This window comes from Mobula birostris, chromosome 3, assembly GCF_030028105.1.
Source record: "Mobula birostris isolate sMobBir1 chromosome 3, sMobBir1.hap1, whole genome shotgun sequence".
Classification (NCBI taxonomy): Eukaryota; Metazoa; Chordata; class Chondrichthyes; order Myliobatiformes; family Myliobatidae; genus Mobula; species Mobula birostris.
Genome location: NC_092372.1, coordinates 95,192,292 through 95,207,422, shown reverse-complemented (window position 1 = coordinate 95,207,422; position 15,131 = coordinate 95,192,292). Strand labels below are relative to the sequence as shown.

General features: G+C 41.5%; 1 protein-coding gene across 6 annotated transcripts in view; it reads right to left on the bottom strand.

Annotated features, from left to right (window-relative positions):
• The window catches only part of LOC140195179 (coiled-coil domain-containing protein 158-like), a 162,171-nt gene that overhangs the window by 28,918 nt on the left and 118,122 nt on the right, over nucleotides 1–15,131 (bottom strand). For all 6 annotated transcript variants that reach the window (XM_072253071.1, XM_072253073.1, XM_072253072.1 and 3 more), the window contains 2 exons: nucleotides 9,349–9,462; nucleotides 1,977–2,137 (listed from right to left, as the gene is read on the bottom strand). In XM_072253071.1, the coding sequence (XP_072109172.1) occupies nucleotides 1,977–2,137; nucleotides 9,349–9,462 (275 nt within the window). The remainder of the gene's footprint in view (nucleotides 1–1,976; nucleotides 2,138–9,348; nucleotides 9,463–15,131) is intronic.

The following is a 15,131-nucleotide window of genomic DNA, read 5'->3' as shown; positions in this document are numbered from 1 at the left end:
AGGCAGGTCCTGTTTGACAGAATTCCTGGAGTTCTTTGAGGATATAACGAGCGCAGTGGATAGAGGGGAACAGATGGACATTACTTACTCGGATTTCCAGAAGGCGTTCGATAAGGTGCCATAAGATTTATCCATAAGATAAGGATGCATAGAGTTGGGGCTGATGTATTAGCACGGATAGAGGATTGGTTAACCAAGAGAAAGCAGAGAGCTGGGATACATCGGTGTTTCTCCGGTTGACAATCAGTGGTAAGTGGTGTGCTGTAAGGGTCGGTTCCGGGCCTGCAACTGTTCATGATATACATTAATGATCTGCAGGAGGGGACTGAGTGTAGTGTATCTAAATTTGCTGATGACACTCAGCTGAGCGGAAAAGCACATTGTGCAGAGGATACGGAGAGCCTGCAGAGAGATATAGATGGGTTCATTGAGTGGGCAAGGGTCTGGCAGATGGAGTACAATGTTAGTAAATGCGAGGTCATCCACTTTGGAAGGGAATATCTCAGCCAACCTCTCAAGGTCCCAGAACACATTTTTTACAGAATCAGGAAAGCTCACCAACACCTCTACTTTCGGAGGAGGCTGTAGAGAGCTGGACTATGCACATCACACGTCCTTCCACTGATGCACAGTATCCTAACATGCTGCATCACTGTATGGTACAGAAATGGTAATGTGGCGGATCAGAAGGCTCTACATGGGTACTCAAAGCTGCTAATGCATCAACAGCAGCAGCCAACCTGCCATTAAAAACGTATACACAGAAAGGTGCCAGAAAAGAGCCAGTAACATCATGAAGGATCCCAGCCACCCTGCTCAGGGACTGTTTGTCCTACTTCCATCAGGGAGGAGACGATGCAGCATCTACACCAGCACCACCAGACTCAAAACAGTTACTTTCCCCAAGCAGTAAGGCTGATCAGCACCTCCACCCACCAATCCACCCCACTACACACCCACCACCAGTACCTTATCATTTCCTGTCAGTCACCTTATGTGCAGCCACTCCTGTGCTCAGTGTCACTTTATGGACATACAGTCAATCTACGTATACAATCTATATTTATTTTTCTTTTTTGTCCTGCACTGGATCTGGAGCAAAAATTATTTTGTTCTCCTTTACACTTGTAATTGGAAATGGTGTTAAACAATCTTAAACATTTTAACTATATACAGTTGTATATGTATGTAGTTAAACTGGAAAGTGTTCAGAAAAGCTTTACAAGGATGTTGCCAGGACTAGTAAGCATAAGTTATATGGAGAGTTAGGTCAGGCCAGGTGTTTATTCCAAAACACATAGGATAGTGAGGAGCAACCTTATTGAAATGTTTGATATTATGAGAGGAATCGATAAGGCAGATGGTAGCAGTCATTGCCATAGATTTAGAGGGAGAGAGGAAAGGTTTAATAGGAACCTTTTCACATAGAGGGTGATAAGCTGCCAGAGGAAATGGCAGAGGCAGGTATAAGAGTATTACTAAAGAAACACTTGGACAGGGATATGGAGAAGAGATGCCTAGAGGGATTGGTCAAATACAGGAAATTGGGACTAGCTAGGTGGGAAATATGGCTGGCATGGATTCATTCGGCTAAGGGGCCCGTATCGGCACTGTATGATTGTGACTCTATGAATTAAAGTGAGGTCTTTGTCAATAAATATGGCCCCTATTTTAGAGGTAAGAAAATAAAAGCTATATGCCATACCACTCTGAAGACGGATCTTGTCATCTGACTCTGAAAAATTCAGCAGGAGTTGTAACTCCTACAAATCCAAAGTGTGAATTTATCACCAATAGTCATAAATGCAAGGAATTATTGTCAGAAGAAACATTGTCAGCATGACCAAAAATGTCCACAATGCAAATATCAACACAGTAGTTGCATGCACCCTTGAGATTGTACAATGCATTATGGTAACTTTAAATTAATGCTGTTCTATCAAAGTAGTAAAATACGCCAAATATTTGAATCTTACACAGCATGCATATTCCTTGATGTTTGTTCTCCCTCACATTCATTGCAATTTACGTGGCTTGATCTGTTGCACCCCTCACAGACTGTACCCTTATGGTCCATTGGAATATTATTCAGGTCGGCGTTCAAATTCTCTCGAAGACCACAGGCGTTGGAAACTGCCTTAAGTTTATACAAGAAAAGAAAAGTTAGAACTGGGCATTACCAAATAGGCTAAAGAGAACAATGATTTGCAACTTGAATTTGTTTTAAACTTTTGAGTAAGGGAGAGCAATTGGGAATAATTCATTGCTTGGACAGTAAACCAGTGAGATGGAACCTTACCGGATATAGGGCTATAGGACTATTTCCATTGATAGAAATAGAAGCTGATCAAGCCTTATATCAAAAGTTCGCTCTGGTAAAGATGAAAGTGGTCCCTATTTTGTGAGATCTAATTTTATTTGATATTTTTTATATTTTACAGTCTCCTTCAAAAGCAACTGGATATTCAACTTGTTGCTAGCTTGTACCACTTTCATTATAGGCAGTGCTCTAATAAATGACTGTTAACATGAGTGAGTGAGGAAGAGATCAAAATTTAAAGCTATGACATTTGTGACCAAGATTTTCAAATTAGTCAGTAATACTTTTCCCCATAGTGTTACTTATATGGGGCAATATGCACGGGAATGGTGGCTTAAAGGAACTGGGTGATTACAGAAGAGAGTTTTGGCTCCATGTTTACAGAGCTAGAAGTCCAGATAACCAATAATGAAAAATCAGTTTTCAAAATTACATATAGTTGGTAATACACCATAATCATTTACACTGTCAAAATTGCTAAACTGCACCAAGAAAACAATCCAATGTGATTATTTCTTCATGAAGACAGAAATTGACAAACTATGGACATTTTTTCCCCGATCATCTCTTTTGACAACACTTTTTCTGATCAGCATGTTCTACTCAAAATGTACCAACAAGATTTGGATGGTGACCAATTGACTTTTTTTGAAAGTTCTAAGTTCAACTTTCTAATTATACAGCCTTTCAACAAAATTAAACATATTTTTAAATATTCATATTTTAGAAGAACAAGAAGCTGGGAAAGCTCCAAGTTCATCATTTGCAAAGTTATGCTTGTTGTCTACGATCCTCAGGCAGACGTGGTGCAAGAAAGAACCCCATGTTGTAGAATTACTTCAGGAGCTGATGATTATTCTTTAATATAATAGAGAATAATTCTCAAGGTGCTCATTGATAGAATGAATTTGTCTGTTTCAGTATTATGTTGATTCCTCTGTAAATTAATCATTACTCTGCCTGCAGTCCTACTTTTTCCCAGTTGATCAACAAGACAAAAAAATACAGCACCTGATGAGTTCTGTAATCTGAAACACTATCTCTTTTTCGCTCCCAACAGAAGTCACTTACTTTCACCATTTTCTGTTTGAATAGTTCAAAAGATATTACACTTTTTTTTCCCATTTGGAGGAATTATATGCCAGCAAAAGATAAAATAACACAAGTTACAGAGATGACAGCCTACTGTAGGAACCGGGTCATTGCTGCCATCCTGAGATTTCTAGACGCATGAGCCTTTAAACTGTTGCCCTCATAGGAAAGGTCCCAATTGAATCGGGGGGGGGAGGCTGCACACGAGTTGGGGCAAGAGATTTAAAAAGGAGCATTCATGGGCTTTTGGCTTTTTCCGTTGGCTCAACTGAATTGCAATCCATCAGCAAGGACAAATAAAAATAAGGTAGGGCAAAGAGAGCAGCCACTGTTTGGAATGGACTGGTGTTAGAGTGGGGAGGCTTTGGTTCAACAGGCTTGGGTGAGGTAGATTTCTGGTACGTTTCTTCTTCATGCCTTGACCGTTATTACATGGTTAGTACAGTGAGAATGGCTCCAGGGCCTGTGTTGTTTTCTTTGTGTGAGATGAGGGAATTCTGGGAGACCTCCAGCCTCCTGGATAACCATACTAGACGCACTAAGCTGCAGCTCCCCAGAGAACGTGTTAAGGAACTGGAGCTGCAGCTCAATTACCTTTGGCTGATACGGGAAACTGAAAAAGTGATAAATAGGAGCTACAGAGAGGTAGTCACCCCCGATATGTAGGAGACCTATAGTTGAGTGACTGTAAGGAAAGGGAAAAGAAATGGTAGCTACCCTCAATAATAAGAATTCTGCTTTGGATACTGATAGTGGGGTGGGTGGGGGGGGGGGTGACCTACCAGGGGATCCACAGAAACCAGGTCTCTGGCATTGAGTTTGGCCCTGTGGCTCAGAAGGAAATGGGGAGAAGCAGTCTGTAGTTGTGATAGGCTATTCCATAGTTAGAGGAGTAGGTGCAAGATATGTGGATATGAAAGGGACAATCGGATGGCATGTTGCCTCCTAGGAGCCAGGATCAGGAATGTCTCAGCATTCTAAAGGGGGAGGGGGAGTAGCCAGAAGTCTGGGTATATACTGGGACCAATGACATAGGCAGGAAAAGGGAGGAAATCCTGAAGAGAGAAGTTAGGGAGTTATGTGGAAAGCTGAAAAGCAGGACTTCCAGGGTAGTAACCTCTAGATTGCTGCCTCTGCCACACGCAAGTGAGGGTAGGAATAGGATGATTTGGCAGATTAATGCTTGGCTGAGGAACTAGTGTAGGGGGCAGGACTTCAGATTTCTGGATCATTGAGATCTCTACTGGGGAACGTATACCCTGTACAAAAGGGATATGTTACACCTGAACCTGAGGGGGACCAATATCCTTGCAGGCAGGTTTGTTAGAGCTGTTGGGGAGGGTTTAAACTCATATGGCAGGGGGATGGGAACCAGTGACTGGCCTGAGGATGGACAGTTGGTATACAGCTTGAATCAGTGTGCAGAGAGGCTGTCAGGAGGGACAGGCAGATGACAGGGCAAAGTTTGAGTCAGTGGGATGAGCTGCAGTGTAACAGGGTGACAAGTCAAAAAGGGTGACTGAAGAGGTTATTTTGAGTATATGGAATAAGGTAGATGATCTTGTAGTATAGATAGAGATTGGAAGGTATGATGTCGTATCACTAAGTCGCGGCTGAAAGAAGATCATAGTTGGGAGTTTAACATCCAAGGATAAACACGTTGTATTGAAAAGGGTGAAAGGCAGAGGGGAGTGGGTGGCTCTGTTGGTAAAAAATGGAATGAATTGCTTAGAAAGAGGTGACATAGGACTGGAAGACGTAGAACCCTTGTGAGTAGATTTCAGAAACTGCAAGGGTAAAAAGGCCTTGATGGGAGTTCTATACAGGCCTCAATAGTATCCAGGATGTGGGCTACAAGTTACAACGGGATATAGAGAACAAATATAAAAAAGACATTGTTATAATAGTAATGGGGGATTTCAATATGCAGGGAGAGACAGAATTTATAGGAAGTCTGCAGATGCTGGATATCTAAAGCAATATACATAAAATGCTGGAGGAACTCAGCAGTTCAGGCAGCATCCATGGAAATAAATAGTTGATGTTTTGGACTGAGACCCTTCTTCAGGACTGGAAAGGAAGGTGGAAGACGCCAGAATGAAAAGGTGGGGGAGGGGGACGTAGGATAATTAGAAGGTGTTAGGTGAAGACAGCTGGGTGGGTAAGGTAAAGGGCTGGAGAGAAAAGGAATCTGATAAGAGAGAAGAGTGGACCATGAGAGAAGGGGAAGAAGGAGGGGCACCAGGGGGAGGTGATAGGCAGGGGTTAGGCAAGTGAGAAGAGGTAAGAGGCCAGAGTGGAAAATAGAAGGAGAAGGGAGAGAGGAGGGGGAAATCTTTTTACCATAAAGAGAAACCGATATTCATGCCATCAGGTTAGAGCTTAGCCATATGGAATATAAGGTGTTGTACTTCCACCCTGAGGGTGGCCTCATCACGGCACAAGAGGAGGCCATGAACCAACACGTTGCAACGGAAAAGAGAATTGGATTTAAAATGTTTGATTACCAGGGAGTTCCACTTTTGGTGGATAGAGCAGAGGTGCTTGATGAAGAAGTCCCCCAATTTACAATGGGTCTCAACAAATGTAGATGAGGCTGCATCAGGAGCACTGGATACAATACCTAACCCCAGCAGATTCACAGGTTAAGTGTTACCTCACCTGGAAGGACAATTTTGGGCCCTGAATGGAGATGACAGAGGAGGTGAATGGGTAGGTGAGGCACTTAGAGTGCTTGCATGGATAAGCACCAGGAGGGAGATTAGTAGGGATGGACGAACGAACAAAGAAATCACAGATGGAGTGATTCCTGCAAAGGTAAAGATGTGTTTGGTGGTAGGATCCCTTTGGAGATGGCAGGAGTTGAGGACAATGATGTGTTGGATGTGGAGGCTCATGGGGTGGTAGGTGAGGACAAGAGGAACTCTATCTTTGTTAAGAGAGTGCGACAATGGGGTAAGCAGGGATGTCTGGGAAATGGAGGAGTTGTGGGTGAAGTCAACATCAATGGTGGAGAAAGGGAAACCCTGTTTGAAGGAAGGTATCTCTGAAGTCTTGGAAAGGAAAGGAAAGTCTCATCATGGGAACATTTGTGGCGGAGATGAAGGAACTGAGAAAAGGGAATAGCCTTTTTTTACAGGAGACAGGGTGGAAGAGGTGTGGTCAAGATGGCCATGGGAATTGGTAGGTTTATAAAAGATGCTGGTCAATAGTTTGTCTCCAGGGGTAGAGACAGAGAGATTGAAAAAGGATAGGGAGATGTCAAAAATGGACAAATAACTTAGTGAAATTAATGAGTTCAGCATGAGTGTATGAAACAGCACCCATGTAGTTGCCATGTAGCAGAGGAAGTGTTGGGGAGAATTATCAGGGAGGGCTTGGTAATGCTTCCTCACCCACCTGGCTTCACCTATCACTTTATAGCTATCCTCCTTCCACTCCCCTCACCATTGTTTTCTGGCATCAGCCCCCTTCCTTTCCAGTCCTAATGAAGGGTCTTGGCCCAAGTCTTTTCTGGATTGGGTGTTGTGTAATGAACTAGATTTGATTTGGGAGCTTAAGGTAAAAGAACCCTTAGGAGACAGTGATCATAATATGATAGAATTCACCCTGCAATTTGAGAGGGAGAAGTCAAAGTCCCTGCAATTTGAAAGGGAATTTTACAGGCATGAGCGAGGAGCTGGCCAAAGTTGATTTGAAAGTACAACGACAGGAATGTCAGTAGACTAGCAACGGCTGGAGTTTTTCGGAGAAATTTGAAAGGTGCAGGATAGATACATTCCAAAGAAGAAGTATTCTATAGGCTGGATGATGCAACTGTGCTGACAAGGGAAGTCAAAAACAACATAAAAACAAAAGAGAGTGCATATAATAGAGCAAAAATTAGTGGAATGTTAGAGGATTGGGAATCTTTTAAAAACCAACAGAAGGTAGCTAAAATAGCCATAAGGAGCAAGAGGTGAAATGTAAAGGAAACTAGCCAATAATATTAAAGAGGATACCAAAGGTTTTTTTAGATATATAAAGAGTAAAAGAGAGGCGAGAGTAGACATTGGACTGCTGGAAAATGATGCTGCACAGGTAGTCATGGGGTACAAGTAAATGACGGATGACCTGAATAAATATTTTGCATCAGTCTTCACTGTGGAAGACACTAGTAGTATGACTGAAGTTTGAGAGTGTCAGGGGGTAGAAGTGTGAGTGCATTTGCTATTAGTTAGGAGAAGGTGCTTGGGAAGCTGAAAGGTCTGAAGGTAGTAAGTCACCTGGACCAAATAGTATACATGCCAGGGTTCTGAAAGAGGTGGCTGAAGAAATTGTGGTGGCATGAGTAATGATCTTTCAAAAATCACTTGATTCTGGCATGTTTCTGGGGGATGGGAAAATTGCAAATGTCACTCCACTCTTCAAGAAGGGAGGGAGGCAGAAGAAAGTAAATTATAGGCCAGTTAATCTGATCTCAGTGGTTGGAAAGATGTTGGAGTTGATTGTTGAGGATGAGGTCTCAGGGTACTTGGAGGCACATGATAAAACAGGCCAAAATCAGCATGATTTTCTTAAGGGAAGATCTTGCCTGACCAATCTTCTGGAATTCTTTGAGGAAATAACGAGCAGGATAGACAAAGTAGAATCAGTGGATGTTGTGTATTCCGATTTTTAAAAGGCTTCTGACCTGGTGTCACAAACGAGGCTGCTTAGCAAGATAAGAGCCTTTGGTATTACAGGGAAGATACTAGCATGGTTAGGGCATTGGCTGATTGGCAGCAGGCAAAGAGTAGGAATAAAGGGAGCCTTTTCTGGTTGGCTGCCGGTGACTAGTGGTGTTCCACAGGGGTTGTTGATGGGACTGCTTCTTTTTACATTGCACATCAATGATTTGGATAACGGAGTTGATGGCTTTGTCGCCACATCTGTGAACATTATGAAGGTAGGTGGAGGGGCAGATAGTGTTGAGGAAGCAGGAAGGCTGCACAAGGACTTAAGACAGATTAGGAGAATGGGTAAAGAAATGGCAGATGGAATACATTGTCAGGAAGTGTATGGTTATGCACTTGGTAGAAGGAACAAAGATGTAGATTATTTTCTAAATGGGAACAACATTAAAAAATCCAAGGTGCAAAGGTACTTGGGAGCCCTTGTGCAAGATTTCCTAAAGTTTAATTTGCATATTGAGTTGGTGGTGAGGAAGGCAAATGCAATGTCAGCATTGATTTTGAAAAAACTAGAATATAAATAAAACAAGAATGCAATGCTGAGGCTTTATAAGGCACTGATGAAATGTCACTTGGATTATTGTGGGCAGTTTTGGGCCCCTTATCCGAGAAAGGATTGCTGACATTGGAGAGGGTTCAAAGGAGGTTCATGAGAATGATTTTGGGAGTGAAAGGATTATCATACAAGGAGCATTTGGTAGTTCTGGGTCTGTACTTGCTGGAATTTAGAAGACTAAGGGAGGATCTCATTGAAACTTATTGAATGTTGAAAGTCCTAGATAGAGTGAGTATGGAGAAGATGTTTCCTGTTGTGGGGGGGTTTAGGACCAGAGGGCACAGCCTCACAATAGAGAGGCATCCATTTAGAATGGTGATTAGAAGGAATTTCTTTAGCCAGAAATTGGTGAATTTGTGGAATTCATTGCCACAGGTGCTTGTGGAGGACAGGCTTTTGGGTATATTTAAGGCGGAGGTTGATAGGTTATTGATTAGTCAGGGCCTGAAAAGTTACGGGGAGAAGGCAGAAGATTGGGGTTGAGAGGGAAAATAGATCAGCCAGGATGAAATGGCCTAATTCTGCTCCTATCTTTTATGGTCCATTATGGACAGACAAACTAGAATTAGGTACCTCTTAAAAGAGATTTAAAAAAGTAATCTGAAAGAAAATTACAATGCTGGAAAATAAAATTGCAATGAACACATATTACTAGAGATGACACTTACAGTGGATAAGTATTGTGACGAAGGCTGGGAAGATGACTGATTAACACCAACTGAAGGGGAACAGACTCGAGCGCTTGAATATGTACAGGTAGTAAAATTTGGACCTTGGAGCTCCTTGAAAACAAAGATACTATACAGAATTACAGACAGTACAGGTCTTTAGTAAGTAAACATTTGTAATATCACATAGAAAAATCAGGTTTTGACTGACTGGTCAACAGTCTATTCTTAGTAATACTAAATTTTACAGAAAGACTGGGCTAAAATCGGTAATAGCAAATTGTGACTGAACACAATAGCGCACATAGAATTTTAAAGAGATTTATCTTCTGATTTCCAAAATGACAATTCTACTTGTCTTCGATCAATATCTTCACCAGTAGTCAGCCAATTTCAGAAACTCACCAATGTTGAGATTTACATTTATATTAACAGCTTGAGCCCATCTCCATGAAACCCTGTTGTAGGAAAGCAGCATTTATCATCAAAGATCCCTACCATGCAGGCCATGCTCTCTTCTCGCTGCTTCCATTAGGTAGAAGGTACAAGAGTCTCAGAGCTTGCACCACCAGGTTCAAGAACAGTTACTACCCCTCAGCCATCAGGCTCTTGAATAAAATGGGATAACTGCACTCACTTGTCCGTCGTTGAAATGTTCCTACAACCAATGATCTCACTTTAAGGACTTTTTATCTCATTATCTCATGTTCTTGTTATTCATTGCTATTTACTTAATGCATTGAACAGTTTGTTGTCATCTGCACTCTGGTTGATCTTTCATTGATCCTGTTATAGTTTCTTTTCCATTGGTTAGCTGAGTATGCCCACAAGAAAGTGAATCTCCAGGTTGTATAGGGTGACATAGATGTAGTTTGACTATAAATTTAATTTTAACTTTGAACTTTTCTGCATGGCTTGAAATGTTGCATCTAAATCAATTTAAATAAACAGATTTAAATATAGCTGGATCACCAACAGAAATCAAGCACTGCATTGGGTAAATATAATTAATACTAATATCATTAACACTTGGCTCGTAACAGAAAAATATCAAGGAGAGAAGTTTGGCCTACAATTAATTCTTTAAAAACTTAAATTGTACAAAATTAATGTAATTTGCAAACTTAAGTGTAACTGAAATTCCAATGTGTTATTAAATCATTGTAATGGAAGTTTCAATTTAATTCAGAATTTGTGTTACAAACATAGCCACATTCAGCTCAATGTAGCATATTGATAATATTCAGTTTGAAGGATTGCAGCACCTGTTTCGTCATGCTGATCCTTCACAGTTCATGTAACAAAGTAATAAATTACAGTCATGATCTTTCTGTTTAGGGTTACATCTTGGATATCAAGAAAGGGTTCTCCAATTTAACTGCAGAGTAACCATTACATGGTTAATTTCCTTTCACAGGCAGCCCCACACTTCCATCTACCATACCCCCCTCCCAACAGTACTCTACAGAAATCCTTTGGAACTTTAACTATCTCAACCACTGGATTCCTTTAAGAACAATACAAAGAATTTTAGGCACTCTCATTTACAGCATTCAGCTTAAAGTTCTCAACAGTTGCAGCAAAATTTCATTTTCCAATTAATAGTAAGGTTATTACTGTACAGTCCTTTCCACCCTGTCATATCTTCCAGCAAACTATTTAAATTACACACATTCACTCAGTTAAGTATGTCACCTGAAGAGGTCAATACTAAGAAGTAATACCATTTTATACAGCAATCATGCAAAGTCAAATCCTATTATCCATTTGCTTCCAGTTCAGCACGACAGCCTCAGCAGGACTGGAATGAACACATAGCATGCAGTCCATGCCTATTTTGGTCATCACAGTTTTCAATTCCATTCTTAACCTTTCCAGAAGTACACCATCAACATGACGTTAGTTGCTTTTGCTAGAAGACCATTTCCTCATGGCTCAGCTGAACCACTGGTAAACATATTTTATCCTACAGTGATCTACCAGAGGCTCCCAATTGAAAATTCAAGAATTAAATGTATAAGTATATCATTTTGGATACTTTTGGGGAGGGGGGGTGGGCCCACCTAACAGAGGAAAGCCACAAAGGTTAGGTCTCTTGGCACTCAGTCTGTTATGTGGGTCAGAAGGGAAAGGGGGGGGGGGGGGGGGAGAAAGAAGAGGTAAGCAGTAGGAGATTCACTGGTTGGGGTTGGGGCAGACAGGAGATTCTGTGGATGAGAATGACACTCTAGGGTCAGAGATGTATCAGCTTCAAATCAAGTCCATAGCATTCTTAAGAGGGTGGGTTAGCAGCTGGAGGCTGTATTCCATATTGTTACCAATGACATATGCAGCAATGGCAACGTTGCCTGCAAAGGTGATAAGCTGAAGGACAGGACTTCTAGGGTGGTGATCTCAAGAGTGCTACCTATGCCACATGCTAGTAAGGCCAGAAATAGGAAGATAATGCAGTTCAACACATGGCTAAGGAAGGAGGGCTTCAGATGTTGGAGCTTCTGGCTCTCTTCCAGGCAAGGTGGATCCTGTACAAATGTGATGGTTTGCACCTGAACTGGAGGGGAGTGGGGGACCAATATCCTTGTGGGAAGGTTTACTAGTGCTATTCCGGCTAGAGCTGCAGGGGGGTGGAGGTGGGGTCAATGACTCTCATCAAAGATCCTCACCACCCAGGCCATGCTCTTTTCTCACTGCTATCAGGAAAAAGGTACAAGTGCCTCAGGACTTACACCACCAGGTTCAAAAACAGTTACTACCCCTTGACTATCAGGCTCTTGAACAAAAGAAGATAACTACACTCATCTACTGAGATGTTCCCACAACCAATGATCTCACATTAAGGACTCTATCTTATTATTTCATGCTCTCGTTACTTATTGCTATCAATTTATATTTGCATTTGCACAGTTTGTCTTCTATGCTCTACTTGATCTTTTATTGACCTGTTTATAGTTACTATTCTATAGATTTGCTGAGCATGCCCACATGTTTGTAAATGGTGACATATACATTCTCTGATAACAAAATTTACTTTGAACTTTGAAGGTAGCACTTACATCTGCTGTGATGTAGTGCTTTGAGAGGTTGGTGATGAAACACATCAACTCCTGCCTGAAAAGCGACTAGGATCTGCTCCAATTTGCTGACCTTCACAACAGCTCTCTTAGCAGATGCCATTTCATTGGTTTTTCATTCAACCCTGGGACATCTGGACAGCAAAGATGTATGCATCAAAATGCTCTTCATTGACTGTAGCTTGACATTCCATACTATCATTCCCTCAAAACTAATCAATAAGCTTCAAGACCTCACCCTCAATATCTCCTTGTGCAAATGGATCCTCAATTTCCTCACTTGCAGACTGCAGACAGTTCAGATTGGCAACAACATTTCTTCTACAATCTCCAACAGCACAGGTGCACCACAAGGCTGTGTGCTTAGCCTCCTGCTCTACTTGCTTTACACTTATGACTGTCAGGCTAAGCACAGCTCCAATGCCATTTTTATGTTTGCTGATGATACCACTGTCACTGTCAAGCTGAATCAAAGACGGTGACTAATCAGCACAGAAGGAAGGTGACTGAAAATCCAGCTGAGTGGTGTCACATCAACAACCTCTCACTCAATGTCAGTAAGACCGAGGAGCAAGTAAGACTATTGACTTCAAGAGCAGGAAACTGGAGGTCCATGAGCCAGTCCTCATCAGGTGATCAGACAGCAACTTTAAATTCCTTGGTGTTATAATTTCAGAAGATCTGTCCCGAGTCCAGCATGCAAGTACCATTGCAAAGTAACAACAGCAGTGTCTCTATTTTCTAGGAAGGTTGCGAAGATTTATTATGTCATCTAAAACTTTGACAAATTTTTATGGGTAAGTGGAGAGCATATTGACTAGTTGCATCGCAGCCTGGTATCAACAACCAATGTCATTGATGGAAAAGCCTACAAAAAGTAGTGGATATGCCCATCACAGGTAAAACCTTTCCCTCCATTGAGCACATCTACAGGAAGCGCTGTTGCAGGAAAGCAGGATCAATCATCAAGGACCCCCAACAACAGGCTATGCTCTTGTCATTTCTGCTGCCATCAGGAAGAAGGTATAGGAGCCTCAGAATGCACACAACCAAGTTCAGGAACAGTTATCAGGCTTTTGAACCAAAGGGGATAACCTTATTCACCCCATCACTCAACTGTTCCCACAACATATCGACTCATTTTCAAGGACATCTCATATTCTTGATATTTATTGCTCATTTATTATTGCTATTCTTTTCTTCTTTGTACTTGCAGAATTTGTTGTCTTTTTGCACATTAGTCTTGTCCATCCTGTTGGGAATGATCTTTTATTGATTCTATTGTGTTTTGTATTTATTGTGAATACTCACAAGAAGATCAATCTCAGGGTTGTATTTAGTGACATATATGTACTGTGATAATAAATTTACTTTGAACTTTGAATTTTTGAACCAGAGTAGCAGGTCAGTAAGTGGGGTGACCATGGGGAAAGTCTACATGCAAAGACAGAAATCAAAATGCTGAGCATGGTGGGACTAATGTTCTGAGTTGCACATACTTCAATGCAAGGAGTATTGTAGGTAAAGAAGCTGAACTTAGAGCATGGATCACCGTGTGGAATCATGATGTTATAGCATTACTGAGACTTGGTTGTTGGAGGGGCAGGACTGGCAGCTCAGTGTTCTGGGGTTCTGTTCTTCTTGGCATGATAGAGTGAAAGGTATGAGGGCGTGGCATTACTCATCAGGGGAAATGTCATGACAGTGTTCGGAGGGGCCATACAGAATGGCTCGTCTACTGATGCAATATGAATGGGGGAGCAGAATAAAAAAGGGATGACCACGTTAATTGGTGTATATTATAGACATCCCAATAGTCAGCAGGACTTAGAGGAGCAAATTTGTAGATAGATGACTGACAGTTTCAAGAAAATATAACGTAATGATAGCAAGTGATTTGAACTTTCCATGTATTGACTAGGACTCCTATACTGTAAAATAACTGGAGGGACAGAGTTTGTCAAATATGTTCAGGAAAGTTTCCTTAATTGATTTGTACAGGTCCCAACTAGAGAGAGTGTGATACTGGATCTCCTATTAGGGAATAAGACAGGACAGATGACAAATGTGTGTGTAAGGGAACACTTTGGATCTAGTGATCACAATTCCATTAATTTCAAGATACACTTTGGAGAAGGAAGAATCTCGGGTTGAGATTCTAAACTGGAGAAAGGCTGATTTTAATGGCACCAGAAAAGATCTGGCAGATGTGGAGTGCGATAAGTAAAGATATGCTTGGTAAGTGGGAGGCCTTCAAAAGTGAAATATTTAGAACAAAGAATTGGCATGTTCCGATTGGGAAAAAAAGACAAGGTTAACAGGTTTGGGAAACCTTGGTTTCCAAGGGATATTGAGACCCTAGTTATGAAGAAGATGGAGGAGTATATCAGGTATGGACAGTTAGGATCACATGAGGTGCTTGAGGAGTACAAGAAATGCAAAAGAATACTTTAGATAGAACTCAGGAACATTAAAAGAGGACATGAGGTTGCTGTGGCAGACAGGGTGAAAGAGAATCCCAAGGGATTCTATAGATACATTAAGTGCAAATGGATAGCAACGGACAAGATTGGCCTTCTTGAAGTCCAGTGTGGCCAGCTATGTATGGAGCCAAAAGAGATGGGGGAGATCTTCAATGGATTTTTTATTTCAGTTTTTGATAATTACTTGGGAGAAAGACACAGGGTCTATAGAACTGAGGCAAAAGAGTAG